Consider the following 19,761-nt stretch of genomic DNA (forward strand, 5'->3'; position numbering starts at 1 on the left):
AAGCGTTCCCTTCTGTAGGGGGCTAAAAAACAGACATCCATTTTCCCTGTTGTAGCTTTCGGACTTGGGAGAAAAGATCTTTTTTGTAATGTAAATTTTAATGGTTTAATGAAATTCGTTTGAAAATCACTAAACGCATCAAACTTGGACCAAAACACGATGGGCAAGATTTTTGACTTGATTTTTGGCAATCCAACCCCAAAGGGGGGCCAATTACAAGAATCCTGCTAGTGACATTAATTGGTTTTTGAACATTAGAAAATCGAAATTCAAGGGAATGATTCCCCAACGGCTTTGAACATTGAATTTCGATGGAGTCGCCACCAAATATTTAAGGGTCGATTTTGAAATACCATGACTCTTTGGATAAGGCATGGAATCGAAAACCGAATAGAGATCCGGATTCGGGAACGAGACACTTATGTAGAAATGATTTTAGCATGGTAATACTCAATACAAAGATCGTTTCGTGTAGAAAATCCAAGCATGATACTACTTTTGGGGGGTTTGCATGCATTTAGAACATCGAATTTTCTAAGTTGGTGATCGCTTCAATTTAATAAAATTAATGGGAACCTAGGCCGGTTTGTCCAAAAATTATCTTGTTAAACGTGATCTACTTTTGTAGATTGTTGTATTTAGCATGTGAGGTGATGAAAGCAATAAACAAGAAAAGCAAATCACACAACATAATGGTGCATAAATGAAAATATACACCACCTGGAAGGACTAGGTGTAACAATTGAATGAATTGTAAGGGTGTATAAAACGATTAAATAAGAAAGCTATGTCATAAATAATCTGAATTGCATTAGAAATTGAAATTTTCATGTTTGGAGACTTGGAATTCTAAGGGAAAAATAATGTTCAAGTACTTCCTTCGTTCCGGTAATACCGCACCATGTTTTTTTTACACTATTCACACTACGACTTTGACCATTTTTTGTGATTTGTACATAATGAAATTTTATTCATGTGGGGTCACGTTAGATTCGTATCGATATATATTTTCTAAATATTAATTTTTTATAATTTTTACATAGACAGATTTGAGATATTAAGAGTCAGAGTAATGGTTAAAGGAGTAAAAGTCAACCATGGTGCGATATTTCCGGAACGGAAGAAGTACAACATGTTTTCCCTTGAATGCTACCAAAATTTAAGGAATCTAACTTTAAAGTGAGGTTGCTCGCTAAAAAGTATTGATTGATTATTCTTGCGTGGACCTGGTCCACAATAAAATTAGTGTGGACCCAAAATCAATAGTTTTTTGTAGCACTTTTTTTACACTCATAGTGACCTTTATTGTTCATATAGTAACTATAATAAATTAAACACCAAAATTCTTAGACATAGTAACCATTTTTTAGAGCATAGTAACCCTATGTTTTTAAAAGTGAATTGTGACTTAAAATCACATTATTTAAACATAACATGCATCAACGACACTAATTTGATATATTTTTTCCATAATAATCATAATAAAATGCCAAAATAAATTAGGCATAAGTTGTTAGACTTTATTTTAAGACATGGTCCACAATAAATTTAGTGTGGACCAAGTTCATTTAAGAACTGGTGTCGATTTTTGAACTTGAAATTCGTAATTGGAGTTCGAAATTGAACTTGAAATTAGAACATGAATATTAAACTTGAAATTAGGAGGCTTAATGTTCGAAAGAAATGATGATTCAAGCATGAAAATCCTAACTTTGTTATGGTCCAAATGTTGAAAATGTTCTAGTTTAAAGAGAGTTTGCTACTACTGCTGCTACTACCACTACCACTGCTGCTGTTATTGCTGCTGCTACTGCTATTGCTACTGCTGCTACTTCTGCTACTACTATTGCTATTGCTACTGCTACTGCTACTGCTACTGCTACTGCTCCTATGCCTGCTACTGCTACTGCTCCTACGCCTGCTACTGCTACTGCCACTACCACTACCACCACTACGTACCACTACCACCACTACGTACGTACCACTACTACTACCACTACCACTACCACTACTACCACCACTACTACCACCACCACCACCACCACTACCACTACCACTACCACTACCACTACCACTACCACTACCACTACCACTACCACTACCACTACCACTACCACTACTAGAGTGACTAATAGAGAGAGACTTGATACGTGAAAGCGTGTCCAAAACCTCCTTATGTAATTCCGCGAATGTAGTGAAAGCAAATGGGATAAACCGTTCTCCTCACATTTGGACGCATACTTATTCTCTTTCTTCTCCACGGCATCGTGCAAGACCACCCCTAGAGCCTAAGAACTCACACCCATACCAACAAAAGGAGAGATGCCGGTCACATCCAAACATGCATCTTTACCCTGGAACAAATTAAATAGTAAAAGGTCTGTAGGCCTAAGATCCTTCCAGCCTCTAAAAGGAAACCCATGAGAGCCTCTTTATGCACCACGATCCCGACTTTGGAGCAAATATAAACAAGAATATCATACACCATATTATGCCTTAATTTCACACCCAATTCCCTAGGGCAGTGGACAACATGATCTCCCCATTGGTCCATCCTGGAAGTATTGCAGCTTGGGTAGAGACTACCTTCAGAGAACAGAGGTATTGTGAGCCTATAGCACAACACATAGTGGAATAGACGATGGTTCATCCTCTGTCCCAAGCCATCAATAGGGATGGTAAACAGAAAACCTTGTGCGTGCGGGGCACGAATACAACTAAGAACATCAACCTGTCTTGGGCTAAACATGTACCTAACAACGAGATTTTTCTCAATTACACCAACGTAACACATTTCCAGGGTTTTCATCATTTAGGGGGCAGAAGATCCAACAGTGAGAGGGAGAGCATCGACGTTGCAGAAAGCACTAAAATCATCAAGAGCCTCCTGAAAGAGCCATAGGAGACAATACCCCTGTTCGGCAGAATCTTGGCTTGTAGTGTGCTCATTTGAAGACGAGAAGCAAGAAAAGCGTAACGGATTGTATCCCCTGCAGAAAAATGCCAAGACCGTTCAACCTGATTGGGAGAGTGGCTAGCCGCCATTGCCAGTCACCGAACCCCAGCTCTGAAGCAGTAAAAATTATTATTATTATTATTATTATTATTATTATTATTTATTATTATTATTATTATTATTATTATTATTATTATTGCTAACAAATTCAAACATTTTACAATAATTAGTGGGAAGCCGAGATACAATCTGGGCACCCACTCCTCTAGCTATAGCAAAACCTATCCTGGTGAAAATATGAGCAGCAACACGAGCCCCAATGTCCTGAGTCCTAGAGAACTTCTAAACCCATAACCCATAACCCAACAACATCCTTATCCAGCTCCCCAAAAGAGATGAAAGAGAGCGGAAGAAAGCCATAACCAATTGCCCGACAACGTGCTTCGTACTTGACCTGCTTCCGAATAGCCGCATCAGTCACAACCTGGCCCGGGACAAATCCAGACAACCCAGATTGTGTCAAAGGAGAAGATCCCGTCAAGTCAACACACACATCACAGCCCAATCCCAAGAGTAGAGCAACACGTCTGCAGGTCGGAGAGCTCCGTCGTTCCATCCAGATAGACCAATATCAACCTCTTTCCGCACCGAAATCCCATATCGATAACAAACATCAACAAGGGTATCCCGAACCACATTATACCGATGTTTAATACCCACAATGCCAACACATTATGCCGGTGTTTATTATTATTGTATTATTATTATTATTATTATTATTATTATTATTATTGTTATTGTTGTTGTTGTTGTTATTATTATTATTATTATTATTATTATTATTATTATTTGGAAAATAAAGATTTTATTAACCAAAGAGGATGATACAACCAAACAACAAAGCATAAGGAAACAACTCAGGACAACCCCTAAGCTTTACGCCCAAAAATCAACTATCATGCCTGCAGGCAGCTCTAAACAAGACTCTATTAACCACAGTATTATAAGAATCTAGCTTGTTGTTAAATATTTTGGAGTTTCTTTGAATCCATATTGCATACACTGATTCAATGAATAGAATACTTCTATAGGCATCAGCTAGCTTGGTGCTTCTATTCTTTTTAGCAACCCACTCAATGATCTCAAACCAGTTCTGAGTACCTCTATGAACACCACAAGTTTGCATCACCTTATCCCAAATTTCAGCAGAATACTCACAGTCAAAGAAGAGGTGAGCCACCTTCTCTGGACATTTCTAACACAGAACACAAGTCCCATCTATGTTCAAGTTCCAACTCAACAATCTATCCTTTGTGGCTAGCCTGTTTTGGATAGCAAGCCACACAACAAAGGTGCTTTTAGGGATAGCTCGACTATTGCAGATGATTCTTTTCCAGCTTACTGTAATAGCTTCAAGTTTAAGGAACTTATAAACTTTGCAGATTCTGAATTTGCCACCATGAACAAAACTATGAATACCTCCAGCTTGAGCAAGTATCTCTCTCTGGTGCCATGTCTTCCTCATAGACCAGGTTAGCCCATTAGGAACAGCCATGGAAAAGAAGTCATTGTTTTTTATATAATACTCATGCATCCATTTTACCCACATTCTATCTTGCTTCATAGCCAATGCCCAACAATGCTTAAGAACAACAGCTTTATTCCAAATGGTCAAATCCTTTAAGTTCCAGCCACCATAACTTTTAGGAAGACAAACATGATCCCATGAGATAGGAGCTTTCCTAGATCCACTATCAACACCTGACTAGAGGAAACACCTACACAACCTTTGAATCTCCTTCATCACCTTTTTTGGCATGACAAAAATTTGGCACCAATACAGCTGAATACCACACAGAACAAACTTGTTGAGTTGGAGCCTACCATAGGAAAGCATTTTAGCTGACCAGCTTTGAATTCTTGCTACAGTCTTCTCAATTAGGGGTTTACAGTCAGAATAACTTAGCTTACTTGTGGTAAGAGGAACTCCCAGGTATTTGAAAGGGAATGAATCCCTCAAAATACCTAGTTCAGTAGAGAGCATCTCAGCAAAAGAATCTGAAACACCTGCAATGTACACTTCACTTTTCTGCATATTTGCCTCCAAACCAGAAGCTGATGAGAACTTAGTGAAAGCATGAAACATAGCCATGACAGAGGGATTGTCAGCTCTTGAAAACATTAATAGATCATCTACAAACATCATGTGGGTGATCCCAAGTCTTTTTCATTTTGGGTGGTGTTTAAAATCAGGACAAAGGTTGGAGAGACACCTTGAGAGGTATTCCATTCCAATAGCAAACAGAAAAGGTGACATAGGATCCCCTTGCCTGAGACCTTTTTTTTAGCTTGGATAGGGGGGGGGGGAGGGAAGTCATTTATCAGAATGGAGTAAGAAACAGTAGTTAGGCATTTCATTATCCACTTAACAAACTTATCTGGGAAACCCAACTCATACATCATACTCTGCATAAAAGGCCATTCAATTGAGTCATATGCCTTCTTTAGATCAACTTTAATCATGCATCTAGGAGAAACATGCTTCCTAGAACAACATTTTATTAACTCAGAGGCTAACAAAATATTGTCTGAAATATTCCTCCCAGGTATAAAACCTGATTAGGTAGAATTCACAACTTCACCAATGACTGAATGCATCATGTCTGTGAGTATCTTGGAAATAAGCTTGTAAACAACTGAACAACATGCAATTGGCATGTAATCTTTAACACTAGAGGCATTAAGAACTTTAGGGATGAGAGTGACAGCAGTGTTGTTCACCTGTTTTAGCATGCTTCCATTCTCAAAAAATTCCTGAATTGCTTTGTACATATCTTCTTTTAGGATCCCCCAAGCTTTCTTAAAAAAGAAGTTATTCAAGCCATCCAATCTAGGTGCCTTATTCACATCTATCCCTTTTAGAGCTTGATTTATCTCATCTGTTGACACTGGTCTCACCAAACTTTCTGCAGCTGCAACTGACAGTTGTTTCCCTCTCCTGATCACCTCAATACCAATGCCAACTACAGAGGGAGCTGCAGTACCAATCAAGGTTGTGTAAAAGCTCCTAATTTCTTCAGTGATCTCCTTATTGGTAATCAGCTTTTGACCTGAACTGTCATACAACACATCTATACTGTTTCTGGAATTCCTCTCCTTCATAGCACTGAAGAAGAATTTGGAGTTTGAGTCCCCTTTTTTGAGCCATTGTATTCTTGATTTCTGCTTGAATGCACTCTCATGAATTAAGAGAAACTTCTTCAGTTTTGTGCTCTCTCTTTTTCATCATTATCCAACTGACTATCAGTGTGATCCACAACCAATTGACTTTGAATAAGGTTTAAATCAATTCTCAAAGTGTCTATTCTCTCCTCTAATCCAACAAATTCCTGATGATGTAAAGTTTTGAGGTCTGCTGTGAGGGGGTCGAAAAAGCACGAGGCTAATGCGTGACCTCGTCCCTCGTGGGCGTGACGTTGTCAGATGAAGTGTAATTGGATTTCCTGTGAGTTTACACCCAATTGACTAGTAATATAGGAGTCTCCATTCAGTTTTTAACGACAATGAGAAAAACTGACAAAACCCGATTATCGTGACATAAAGGGAGTGCAATTATGTTCGACCACGACGGCCATAGGTTCCCTTGTGATCCCTGGTGTGGGGATCGCTCAACATACACCCGCAGGGCAGAGATTGAGAGTTCGGGGGACTGTAGCTACCGAGAGGAGTGCTCATCGATAATACTCCAGAGGCAGGTTATCCTTACTAGCTCAGCATAAATAATTGAAGGGACATGCGTTAAACTATTAAACTATTCTGAATTGATTTTAGCAATATGCAACACATAACACTAAATCGATCGTGATTATCTTATTTAGATTGATTTAAGGTACCTAGCATGATAATTCAATTGTCCAAGGTATTATCTTATTAGGCGTGATAGATCAATCAAATTAATAGTTTAACAATTTTATAAAAGGGTGATGAAAGCGATTAAATCATATGAGGGACACATTACAATGCACCCTTGAGAGGTGCGTTGTGGTTCTCAGAAAACTAACCACTTGGCTTTGCTATTTCTCCTTTTATTTAACGAATCTCGGGTTTCTAAGCAATGTTCCAGTATTTAGGCTTAATTCATCAAGCTACAAGGGGCAGGATGCGTTCTGTTTGACTTTTGGGTCGATTGCGACAGAACGCCAGATCAATTTCGCAGCGTGAGGCTTAGGCTTAAGGCTAGAGTCAATACTCAGGTTATGCAATTGTGTGTCTTTTTTCACGTCGGTTTTAGGCTGTATTTATAGGAAAAGAGTGTGTGGAAAGATAGATTTGAAGATACGAATCCAAAAAGAATCCGGAGGTAAAACGGCCCCAGTCATTTTCAGCGCCCAGGGCTGGGCGCCGAAGATTCCGGCGCCCAGATCCAGGCGTTGAAAATGGGATCTGGGCCGAGTTTTTTTGTCAGATTTGGACTGTTAGAACACGGAGCTTTTGAGATTTATCCGAGTATTTTAGTGCGTATTAACTTATGACGGAATGCGTCTGGCCCGTTACGAACTCTAGGTTCGTTAGGAATTTAATTAATACGTAACTCTTATTTTTGAATTATACCAGGAATGCAAATTCTATCTCTTTTAGGATTTATGTTGGAGTGCAACACCTAATTCTGACAGGTTTCTATCTTTTATGACTTGCCACTTTTAACAACTACCTTTTACGGCAGTTACTATTCTTAGCAGGTTTCTATAAATAGTAGCTTTGGCTGAAATGAAAAGGGTGATTGAGATTCGTTATTTTATAGGAGATGCGTCGCCAAGTGGAGATTTATGTTCTCATCATCGAACCTTCCCTTTCGGGAATGGGGACAAAAGTAGGTGTCTGCACCTGCTTTAATGCATTTCAGTTTGTACCAAATTCTAAACATAGTAGTACCATGGACATCAGCCTTCCACGCTTCTTGAACAATCTTCAGAAAATCTTCATGTTCAGCCATGTAATTGAAAGACTTGAAAGGTCTCCCCCCTTGTTGCATATTGACCTTGTACCTCATGAGAAGGGGTGAATGATCAGAGAGGCCAGGGTTCAAGTATTCCACCATTGAATCAGTATAACTAAAATGCCATTCTGGGTTGCCAAAGGCCCTATCAATTCTTGAGCAAATCCTCATGTTCTCTTGCCCTTTATTACTCCAAGAGAAGAAATTACCAAAGGTCTTGAGTTCAGTGAGGTTAGCAGTACTAACACAATCTTCAAAATCTTTAGTTTCAGTATTAGTGACATCAGTACCATTTGTTCTATCACTTGAAAGCAATACATAATTAAAGTCTCCCATTACCAACCATGGTCCAGTAATAGCAGTCTTTAGTTTACAAAGATCAGCCCACATAGACCTCCTATTTTCAATATAGTGTAGACCATAAACAACTAAAAATTTGCAGTGAATTGGCCATTCTTAGCAGTAACATAACCATGGATCATTTTTTCAGAAAGAAAGATAGGCTGGAAAGTTATAATGCTATGTTTCCAACCTACCCAAATCCTCCCCCTAGGGGAGTAGCTGTAGTTGACTTACCACCTCCAAGCACCACCAAACTTCTTTTGCACCTTGACACAATTACTTTCTTTTACTTTAGTTTCAACAAGAGCTATTATACTAATATTATTATTTCTTAAGTACTTCTTTATTTCTACTACTTTTCAGGGATCATTCATCCCCCTTACATTCCAGGAGGATATATTCATGTTGCATATATGGGCATGATCCCCATGTCACCTCCTCCATTTCCACCACCACCACTCCCTGGTACATCATCATGCACTTGAGCTAGCCCCACACTGTTAATAATAGCTATGCGTTCTTGTGAGGGGGTCGAAAAAAGCACGAGGCTAATGCGTGACCTTGTCCCTCGTGGGTGTGACGTTTCTTTTTGTCAAATCAAGTGTAATTGGATTTCCTGTGAGTTTACACCCAATTGACTAGTAATATAGGAGTCGCCATTCAGTTTTTAACGACAATGAGAAAAACTGACAAAACCCGGTTATCGTGACATAAAGGGAGTGCAATTATGTTTGACCACGACGGCCGTAGGTTCCCTTGTGATCCCTGGTATGGGGATCTCTCAACATACACCCGCAAGGTAGAGATTGAGGGTTCGGGGGACTGTAACTACCGAGAGGAGTACTCGCTCTTCGATAACTCCAGAGGTAGGATATCCTTACTAGCTCAGCATAAATAATTGAAGGGACATGCGTTAACTATTAAACTAATCTGAGTTGATTTTAATAATATGCAACATATAATACTAGATCGATCGCGGTTATCTGATTTAGATTGTTTTAAGGGACCTAGCATGATAATCCAATTTCCCAACATATTATCTTTATTAGGCGTGATCGAACAATCAGTTTTAATTAGTTTAACAGTTCATAAAAGGGCGAGGAAAGCAATTAAATCATAGAAAAGGGACACATTACGACGCACCCTTGAGAGGTGCGTCACGGTTCTCAGAAAACTAACCACTTTGACTTTGCTATTTCTCCTTTTATTTAACGAATCTCAAGTTATGGGACAGGATACGTTCTGTTCGATTTATGGATCGATTGCGACAGAACGCGTGATCAGTTTTGCAGCGTGAGGCTTAGGCTTAGGGGTTTAGAGTCAATACTCAGAATAATAATTGTGTGTTGTCTTTTTTCACGTCGAACTTGGGCTATATTTATAGAAAAGAGTTCGTGGAAAGATAGAATTGTAGAGCTCTGATCCACGAGGAATTAGGAAATAATACGTCCCAGGTAATTTCAGCGCCCAGGCCTGGGCGCCGAAGATTTTGGCGCCCAGAGCCAGGCGTTGAAAATAGGATCTGGGCTGTTTTCTTAGTCAGATTCGGATTCCTAGAAATCTGGAGTGTTTGAGACTTAATCGAGTCTTTTAGTGCGTATTAACCTTGTGACGGAATGCGTCTGGGCCCGTTACGAACTCTAGGCTCGTTAGGATTTTAATTAATACGTGACTCTTATTTTCGAATCATATTAGGAATAGGATTCTCTCATAATCTCTATCTCATTTAGGATTTAGGTTGGAGTGCAACACCTAATTCTGACAGGTTTCTATCTTTTATGACTTGCCACTTTTAACAACTACCCATTACGGCAGTTACTATTTTTAGAAGGTTTCCATAAATAGCAGGTTTCGGGTGAAATGAAAAGGGGAATTGAGATTCGTTATTTTATAGGAGATGCGTTGTCAAGTGGAGATTTATGTTCTCATCATCGAACCTTCCCTTTCGGGAATGGGGACAAAAGTAGGTGTCTACAGTTAGCCCCCACTTTGACTGAGTCTTGGAGTAAGACGATGGTCAAAGTATTAGACGGAGTGCGTCGCACAAGCCATGGTGACCTGTTTTTGCGAGGGTCTCACGAGCCCCCGAGTGATAACATTTGACTTAAGGGTCATCACTTGAAATGTCGACATATCCCTCACGTGTCATTGGGATTTGTCAACGGATAGTATAGAATACTCCCTCACTTTGTCATTGGAAGTATCTAAAGAGGCGTAGAAACTCCCTCACTTTGTCATTGGGAGTAGCTACAGATGTTTTCGAAATCAAAGCTATAAAGTGTAATTGGGCCTGGCCAAGCCCAATCACGAGGTAAAAATGGTTTTTAAAGATTCTCATTTTCAGGGTTAGCTAAACGAGAAAACCCCCTTGTTTTTATGGGACGTAAAACGAAGGAAAATACAGCACATCGTTCTTTTTTGGAAAAAACGGAAAACCATTCTTTTAAATTTTGGAAAAAAGGGAAAGCTACTCACATCGTTCTTTTTTGGAAAAACGGAAAACCAATCTTTGGAAAAAGGGGAAGCTACTCACATCGTTCTTTTTTGGGAAAAACGGAAAACCAATCTTTGGAAAAAGGGAAACTACTCACATCGTCCTTTTTTGGAAAAAACGGAAAACCAATCTTTGGAAAAAGGCGAAGCTACTCACATCGTTCTTTTTTTTTGGAAAAAACGGAAAACCAAAAGATACTCACATCGTTCTTTTTTGGGAAAAACGGAAAACCAAAAGCTACTCACATCGTTCTTTTTTGGAAAAAACGGAAAACCAAAAGCTACTCACATCGTTCTTTTTGGAAAAACGGAAAACCAGAAAAAGTTATCGCTGCAGTGACTAAGGACCTGCGCGGTTAGTGGCGCAGACCCCGCCGGCTAAAGGTGGCGAGCCTGTCCGCTAAGGGTGGACACCCCGTCCGGTAGAAGTGGACGAATCTGTTTTGAAGTTTGTTTTTTTTTTTTGAAAATAAGGACCTACGCGGTTTGTGACGTAGACCCCGCCGGCTAAAGATGGCGAGCCTGTCCGCTAAGGGTGGACACCCCGTCCGATAGAAGTAGACGAATCTGTTTTTGAAATTTGAAAATAAGGACCTACGTAGGCCCTGCCGGCTGAAGATGGCGAACCTGTCCGCTAAGGGTGGACACCCCGTCCGATAGAAGTGGACGAATCTATTTTGAAATTTGTTTTGTGTTTATTTTTTGAAAATGAGGACCTATATGGTTTGCGCCGTAGACCCCGCCGGCTGAAGATGGCGAGCCTGTTTCATTTTGAATTTTAAAAATTTTATTTTTGGAAAACTGAGGAACTGCGCGGCTAGTGACGCAGACCCCGCCCGTTGAAGGTGGGCGAGCCCATTTTGAATTTCTTACTTTCTTTTCATTTTGCCTATGTAGAAGGGCTTTTGTGTTCACAACCTGTTGGTGGGTCGCAATATTTCCTGATTAAGTGTGTCCTATAAGTGGGCCCACACTGTGTATATTTCTGTTAACGATATATTTCTTTTTAAAATACCTTTTTTTTTTTTTTTTTTTTTTTTTTTTTTTTTTTGAGATTATCCAAACACGGGACTGTGTATAGCGTAGTCTGGGAACATGATTTTAACCTTGCACACTCTTTGTTGGAGTATATATTTTCTCGCGAGCCCCCAAGCAATTGGGCTCGTCGGTCATTTTTTGCCAAGAGAGGTACGTAGCTTATAACGTCTTTTAATCATGTCTGGGGTCATGCTCGTATGTGCGAGTGACCTTTATAGTGGTATGCTATTTTGACGAAGTCGTGGAGTGCGACTTTAAGAAATCGGTAATTTTCGAGTCGAACAGATATGGCAGGGCCCTATAGAAGTCTTTTTGGGTCTGGGATCGTTTTCGGCGCCCATGCCTGGGCGTTAAAGATTTCGGCGCCCAACGCGAGGCGCTGAAAATAATTTCTGGCGAGGTTTCTTGATGACACAGTTGGTCTCTTGTTCGTTCGTTCGTCTACTTCACTTGGAAATTCTACGTATTCTCTTCTTTTTTGTTTTTTCTTTATTTTTTGGAACGTAGAATGAGTTGAGTGATCGTGATGATTTCTTGAAAAGCCGTAGTCGATTGGTGGACTACGGTGTTTGTCGCTTTGCGGCGATTATTTAAAGGAACTGTCGCTCTTTAAGGTGTACAGTTACTGCAATAGCTGGCGAGTCTATATGGCCCGAGGAGCATACCTTGAGGCGTAAGACTTTGATCGCTCTTGTATATTTTTTTCTTTTGAATGCGTTCGTGAATGATGATATGTATGTGCGAACGAGCGTTCATAGAATGGCCGTTGCGTGCGGTCCATTAATCAGTTTGCTTGAATCATCCCTTTTTTTTGAGCTATGACTGATTTTGAATAGTTTGCTTAGAAGTTTGATAGGGGTCAGGCCCATTCATGAAGTGGGCTCAAGCATCGTGCCCTTACGATCATTCAAACGTTTTCTTCGAGATTTTTTTTTAATTTTGCTATGGTCGTTTCGTAGCTTGGACCCCCCAAGTATGCATGTTGGGGTGCTTCCTTTTGGCGTACGATTTTTGTAGGTTCTTTCGAGAAAGATGCCTTGGGGTTCCGCTCGTGTAGGTGCGAGCTACCCCTTCCGTGGTAGGTAATATTTCGCTACCTTTAATCCTTAATGTAGAACTCGTGTTGCTTGCATTTTGAATTTGGGCGATAAGTAGTCTTTGCCTCTTTTACACATGCTTTTGGTCGTGCCCGTATCAGTGCAATATGCCTTACTCTTTTTTTAGACTTGTACCGTGGGACAGTTGAACTTATGGTGCGACGTAGGCTTGTGTGGCCTAACGGCGTGTCTTAGAACATTCCTTCAGGTGTTGGGATATCATTTGCATTGGAGTACTTCATCATGCCTTGTTCAGGTGCTGGAATAAGTGTGGCACCTTCTGCGTGGGTGTGCACGGCTTATTACCTCGTTCGATGCGAGGATTCATAGGTGTTTCTTTCTTATTTTTATATCTGGGCAAAACTTGGTTAGCAGAAAGATTCAGCGCCCAGGCTGGGGCGTTAAAGATATCGGCGCCCAGCTCTGGGCGTTGAAAATGATTTCTGGGTATATTTTGACAGTTCTTATCCTTGATTTTTCTTTCGCTTTTGCTTTGGAACGACGTAGACTGTGTAACGGGCGCTTGTAGGGCGGGCGTTATGGGCAGTAGTTTGATCGGAGTTTTGGTGACTCGCGATTTTCAGTTACCCTTTGTTAGTGGGGTGACTTTATATACTCTAAGTAGTGCTTAGAATTTGGGAGGGGTTGTAGCCATTCCGAGGTTTGTTTTACATGATTAGACCTTAGGATCGTGCCCCTATGACGTGTGTATAGCATTAGCGTCGAGAATTTGCGATAAAATCGTCATTTCGAGCATTTTTGGAGTGTTTTTCTCAAGCCCCCAACTGTAGCTACGGGATTGACTTGGTGCTATAATGCTTGGCATACGTTTTTATGCATTCATGGTGACATGGATCGTGAATAGTTTGAACCAGACTCGTTTAGTGCGAGGTGCGTTCGAGTAGTGATTTTTCTACTTCTCTTGTAAATGTCGTATTGTGCGACATTGCCCCATGGTCAAGGTAGTCACATGTTGTAGTATGCCTTGGCCAAAAGCTCGGTGCCTTTCTTTACCCATAATCATATTTAGAAATCTTTTTGGCTCACTTGCAACATCGAGATAAATGCATACTTAGCTTAAACCAACGACACTTTATTATGTTCGAAGAAGTCTTTGAAAATTATTTGAAATCTATTAAAAATCCGAGTCCTACTGTGTACAACCCGAGGTGTCCTAGGTAAGTTGACTTATAGAAAGGTTCGTACAGGATTACATGAGTGAATCAAAATACTGTTACGATTTTTGGAATGCTGTCTAAAGATTTGCTGGAAGCCAAGGTGCAGGCGTCAAGATATTACTTGTGCCCGTGTGGCACATGCGTTGGGCTTTTTAGGGCTATCTTTCCAGAATGGCGGGAATATAAACCGTTTTCAAATCGACTTAGATTTACTTGGTGTATGTCTGCACAAAAGGTCAAGGTATACTTAGTTCTTTTCCCTAGCTCTTTCATTTCAATTTTTTAGCCCCCAGTTGCTATTATGTCTTCCCATTAATGATGCTTTTAGATTTCGATTTTAGATGCCCGTGTCATATGTCTGAGTAGGGTGAGCCTTGGTTAAGTGCCAAGTCCTATTGACAATGTCTGATTTTTTTTTCAAAGGAGATTAGCAAGCATTCGAATTACCATGAACGGGTGCCCTGAGTTCGAAGGAACGATGGGGCGATGCCGTAGAACAATCTTTTTCATTGCAAGCTTACTGCCTTTACTACTTGTTGGCGATCATGAGTGTGTCTAGTGGTGAAAGAAGGTCTTTAAGCGAACGACTATGTTTAGTGGTGAAAGAAGGTCTTTAAGTGAGTTAGTCCGCTTTAGGGAGGGTCAAGTCGAGTACTTTAGAGGTCATGGACGCTTGCGCTAGCCCCCATTCAATTGAGGCAAAGCGATCTTTTGAGTCTTGGCTAAGTGCCTAGGAGTGTGAGTGCTCCTTCTGGCAAGAGTACGTGCCCTTATTATTTTTCGATGTGTGCTCATTAATTTTGGCATCTTGATGACTTGGATTCTTCCTTTGACTTAAATTTTTCTCTCGACTTGGGTTGCAAGTAATTAAATTTCAATAAGGGACTCTATTTTTTATTCTTGTTATTCTGTAGGCTTTAATATTTTTGCAAATTGGTTGGACCGAATCATGGATTGCCTACGTATCCGCCTTAAAAGATTTAATTTGGAATCAGGTCTTGCGTAGTTCTTAGCCTAGAAAATGGTTTCTTAGAATGCCGAATTCGATAAGTATGTTCTGAGATGGAAACATATTATTTGAAACGGTAGAATAAGTGAAGTTTATTATTATTTTAATCTGTTGCTTTGCCGTAAGCCAAATTTTTTTTATTTTTTATTTTTTTTGAGTACATGTATTTTTTGGTGGTACGTATATCTGAATACGTGTTGTACCCCTCCAAGTGTTCGTTATTTTTCCGTGCATGTGCGGATAAAATGACGAGCACTTCTGGACAAAATTTGGCAAGCAGAGAGATTCAGCGCCCAGGCTGGGGCGTTAAAGATTTCGGCGCCCAGCTGTGGGCGCTGAAAATTATTTCTGGGCGGATCTTTTTTGGTGCGCTAAATGCTTCTTTTTCTTTTTAGACGAACTTTTAAAGGCGCTTTGCAAAGTTTGCTTTTTTTATTATTTATTATTTTTTGTACTTTTCATTTGTCTTCTTTTTTATTCGTGACTCAAGACGGTTTGAAAGATGGGTTGAATGCGATAGGATAATTTGTATAGGTATTGGTCAAGCATGAGGATTACATATGCTAGGACTCACAAGTTGCAGCCTCAAACTAGTGTCATGAGTTTACATCAACCAAGGCCAATGAGTAGCATGGGGACGGCTCAAAGGTATATCAACAGGATTTATCCAAACAAGTTATATGGTTATTATGCTAATGGTGGTGTAAGAACAGGTTTGGGCTTTGGAAATAATGGGTATGACGCACGTGTCAATGGCCGTGCGTGGTTTGCGGTTGACAACAAGTTCAAGAACAAGAGTCGAGGTAATGGTTTCTTGGGTTATGGCGAGGAGAACATAGATGGGTTAAATGAGCTGAACAGGGCCCCCAGAGCGAAGGCGTCTAAGAACATAAGGATTGGAAATGGTAGACATCGTAGAATTTTATGATTTGGATTGGTTGACTCAATTCTTTTCCTTCGTTTACTTGGGTAAATTTCGCACTTTGGGAGGTACGGGCTAAGTATTTCATGGCTTGCTCTTTTCGCTCTCCCTTTTCTCTTTCTTTTTAAGTATTTCATGGCTTGCTCTTTTCGCTCTCCCTTTTCTCTTTCTATGTTTCTTTTGCTTGGGATTTCTCCCCAACATAAATCCTTCAAATTTTTTTATATTTGGGCTAAAAGGTAGATGGTTGTGGTCTTTGAGTCACGAGGCGAGACTGAGTGAGCCTCGTTTGGTAGGCCTATAGTGGACTTTTAACTTTAGTAGGCCTAGGGTGGACCTTTAATTTTAGTAGGCCTAGGGTGGACCTTTAAATTGTCTTACTTTGCAAGCGTATTTAGTCGTTTCTTAAAATGTGCAAATAGCGTAGATTCAAAATGTTGTTTTTACCTTATTGAAATTTAACGAAAGAATTACATCGAAAATAATTTTTTGCTTCTTTTCAGATTCCAGTTTCCGGGATTAAATTGGAAGTTGTGATTTAGACTCGAACTTTTCATTAATTTTTCTAATTATAACCCGTGTAGGAATATAAGGAGGTGGCCTAGACTCAAAATAATGACGTGGCGTAAGCCTATAATGCTTGACCAAGCGACTTTCAGACTTTAGGCTAATTGGACCATAACTTTCGTTGGTTGACACTTTAGATTTTAACCCTTGGGTGTTCATTTGTCACGCGCCATTTTGCTTAATGTTGGCAAGGTAGTTAGTTGGGGAGATCGAATTTTTATTTTTGCAAGACTAGAATCATTAGTGCGGCTTCCCTCTTAGTGTGTATTGCTTTACCCCAATGGTATCCTTATGGTATGCCGATTTGGGTATTTTCATGGTTGGTCATGTTGCATTCATGGAAAATCTTTTAGTCCGTACTTAGGAATACTTCAAGGGGCGAGTGGCTCGAGAGGACTATGATAGTCGTGACCTAATGTGATCATAAGCCTTGAGGCCATTAATTTTGCTAATGGTATTGACACCCTAGGCTCACTTTGGGGGTTGTGCGACTATGGGGGAATGATTTTCAGAATGTGACTGTTTCCATTTTGCAAATACTATAGTATATTATTTTTATTGGTGAGAGAGAGTATTGAGGCCGTGGATTCTTAGCAAGGGATGACAATTACATATGGGTGCTTATTGATTTAAATGTTAGAAAGGGAGAGTCAATATGGTTTAACCTTTTAACTTGCAGAACGACACCAAGCATTAGGACCGATTCTATGGATAAGACAACTACAACTTAGGATTTGGATTGTACTTTGGCATAGCCTAGTCTAGACTCGGATTTATTTACTTTTTTATTTGAACATTATTTTTTCTTGAAGACTTTATTCAAACATCATTTTTTGAATACTTTTCCCATGTGACATTCAAGGTTATTTCATTAGCATGCTCGGTTTTGGTGCCGAACATTGTCGTCATGGGAGGCCTAACAACGACACAAAGAGTTATTGTTATTTATTTTATATATTTTTTTTAGTCGCTTTTAGAATCGAGTGCCTTTCATACGCCCTTGCAGCAATCTTTACGAATAGTTTTTTTTGCTACGTATTTTTTATGCGCGGGCACCGAGGCTGCTGTGCCTGACCAAAAGGCCAGGCAGCAACTTCAGCGCCCAGCGGTGGGCGTGAGAAATATTGGCGCCCAGCCAGGGGCGTTGAAAATGCGTCTCTGGCTGGTTCTCGTTTTCAGTTTTTGTCTACTTTTGTTTTTGCGACTTTAATTTTGCGTGCTTGCCTTATAACGTCCTTTACGCGTTGTGCAACGTTTGTGGGATTCGTTACAGGCCACCCCGAGCGTCGCTTATTTTTGTGGCGATCGTTCGGGTTCGCGGAACACGTATTTTGGTATAACTCTTTGGCCAATTGGTTTCTGAATGTTTGGGCAATTTTAAGGTCGTTGGTTTTCTAACATTATTTGTCACACACAATCACGTATTTCGCTACACATAACTAACATTACATCATGAAGCAATAATAATATGTCACGTAGTTTATGATATGCTTCTATGGGTAGTTTTTGCGCCTGGCTTGGTACCGCTCCTATCGCAGATCCAACACATGCCCCGGTCGAGGTAGTGTCTTCAACAAACGAATTTCGCCCAAGAGGCCAATCACGATGTAAGCCAAGGGGGCATGCACCAATGAGAGGGACCTAATGGGCGAGCGATTGGGTTTGGGACGAGTGTACTACTAGCAAAAGTGCCGAGTGGACAACATTCGAAGCGTATGCACCCCCCGGTTGGCAATGGGTATCCTTAGTCCCAACTCCCGAGATGAAACATCTAAGGGAGCCAAGATTCGTTATGCGGTTTTGCCCGTTCACATTAATATGCTGATTTTCAGGTCGTCCCAACTTGATGGGGAAAAAACGCGGGGTAGGATCGTTTCACCCTTCGGCTATTTTGATTACCTACAAGCACGAGTATTTCCTTCACTATCCCCAGTGGAGTCGCCACTGTGAGGGGGTCGAATAAAGCACGAGGCTAATGCGTGACCTTGTCCCTCGTGGGTGTGACGTTTCTTTTTGTCAAATCAAGTGTTATTGCATTTCCTGTGAGTTTACACCCAATTGACTAGTAATATAGGAGTCGCCATTCAGTTTTTAACGACAATGAGAAAAACTGACAAAACCCGGTTATCGTGACATAAAGGGAGTGCAATTATGTTTGACCACGACGGCCGTAGGTTCCCTTGTGATCCCTGGTGTGGGGATCTCTCAACATACACCCGCAAGGTAGAGATTGAGGGTTCGGGGGACTGTAACTACCGAGAGGAGTACTCGCTCTTCGATAACTCCTGAGGCAGGATATCCTTACTAGCTCAGCATAAATAATTGAAGGGACATGCGTTAACTATTAAACTAATCTGAGTTGATTTTAATAATATGCAACATATAATACTAGATCGATCGCGGTTATCTGATTTAGATTGTTTTAAGGGACCTAGCATGATAATCCAATTTCCCAACATATTATCTTTATTAGGCGTGATCGAACAATCAGTTTTAATTAGTTTAACAGTTCATAAAAGGGCGAGGAAAGCAATTAAATCATAGAAAAGGGACACATTACGACGCACCCTTGAGAGGTGCGTCACGGTTCTCAGAAAACTAACCACTTTGACTTTGCTATTTCTCCTTTAATTTAACGAATCTCAAGTTATGGGACAGGATACGTTCTGTTCGATTTATGCATCGATTGCGACAGAACGCGTGATCAGTTTTGCAGCGTGAGGCTTAGGCTTAGGGGTTTAGAGTCAATACTCAGAATAATAATTGTGTGTTGTCTTTTTTCACGTCGAACTTGGGCTATATTTATAGAAAAGAGTTCATGGAAAGATAGAATTGTAGAGCTCTGATCCACGAGGAATTAGGAAAGAATACGTCCCAGGTAATTTCAGCGCCCAGGCCTGGGCGCCGAAGATTTCGGCTCCCAGAGCCAGGCGTTGAAAATAGGATCTGGGCTGTTTTCTTAGTCAGATTCGGATTCCTAGAATCCGGAGTGTTTGAGACTTAATCGAGTCTTTTAGTGCGTATTAACCTTGTGACGGAATGCGTCTGGGCCCGTTACGAACTCTAGGCTCGTTAGGATTTTAATTAATACGTGACTCTTATTTTCGAATCATATTAGGAATAGGATTCTCTCATAATCTCTATCTCATTTAGGATTTATGTT

At 40.4% G+C, this 19,761-nt stretch overlaps 1 protein-coding gene across 1 annotated transcript; it reads right to left on the bottom strand.

Annotated features, from left to right (window-relative positions):
• Nucleotides 1-1,740: 1,740 nt before the first annotated feature.
• Nucleotides 1,741-2,809, bottom strand: LOC130471390 (uncharacterized). The gene is made up of 4 exons (XM_056841471.1): nt 2,732-2,809; nt 2,509-2,586; nt 2,301-2,354; nt 1,741-2,172 (listed from the first exon to the last, which is right to left on the bottom strand). The coding sequence occupies exons 1-4, from the start codon at nt 2,807-2,809 to the stop codon at nt 1,741-1,743; spliced, it is 642 nt and encodes a 213-aa protein (XP_056697449.1).
• Between the last annotated feature and the right edge of the window lie 16,952 nt (nt 2,810-19,761).

This window comes from Spinacia oleracea, chromosome 4 (assembly GCF_020520425.1).
Source record: "Spinacia oleracea cultivar Varoflay chromosome 4, BTI_SOV_V1, whole genome shotgun sequence".
In the NCBI taxonomy this organism is placed as follows: Eukaryota; Viridiplantae; Streptophyta; class Magnoliopsida; order Caryophyllales; family Amaranthaceae; genus Spinacia; species Spinacia oleracea.

Bases quoted from the DNA above. Each gene is read 5' to 3' on its own strand.
- LOC130471390 (XM_056841471.1), bottom strand. From the start codon at position 2,809: ATGAAAACCCTGGAAATGTGTTACGTTGGTGTAATTGAGAAAAATCTC. The intron at 2,587-2,731 runs GTTGATGTTCTT...TGTTCTCTGAAG, and splicing joins ACATGTTTAGCCCAAGACAG to GTAGTCTCTACCCAAGCTGC. The intron at 2,173-2,300 runs GTGAGTTCTTAG...GAATTACATAAG, and splicing joins CTCCTTTTGTTGGTATGGGT to GAGGTTTTGGACACGCTTTC.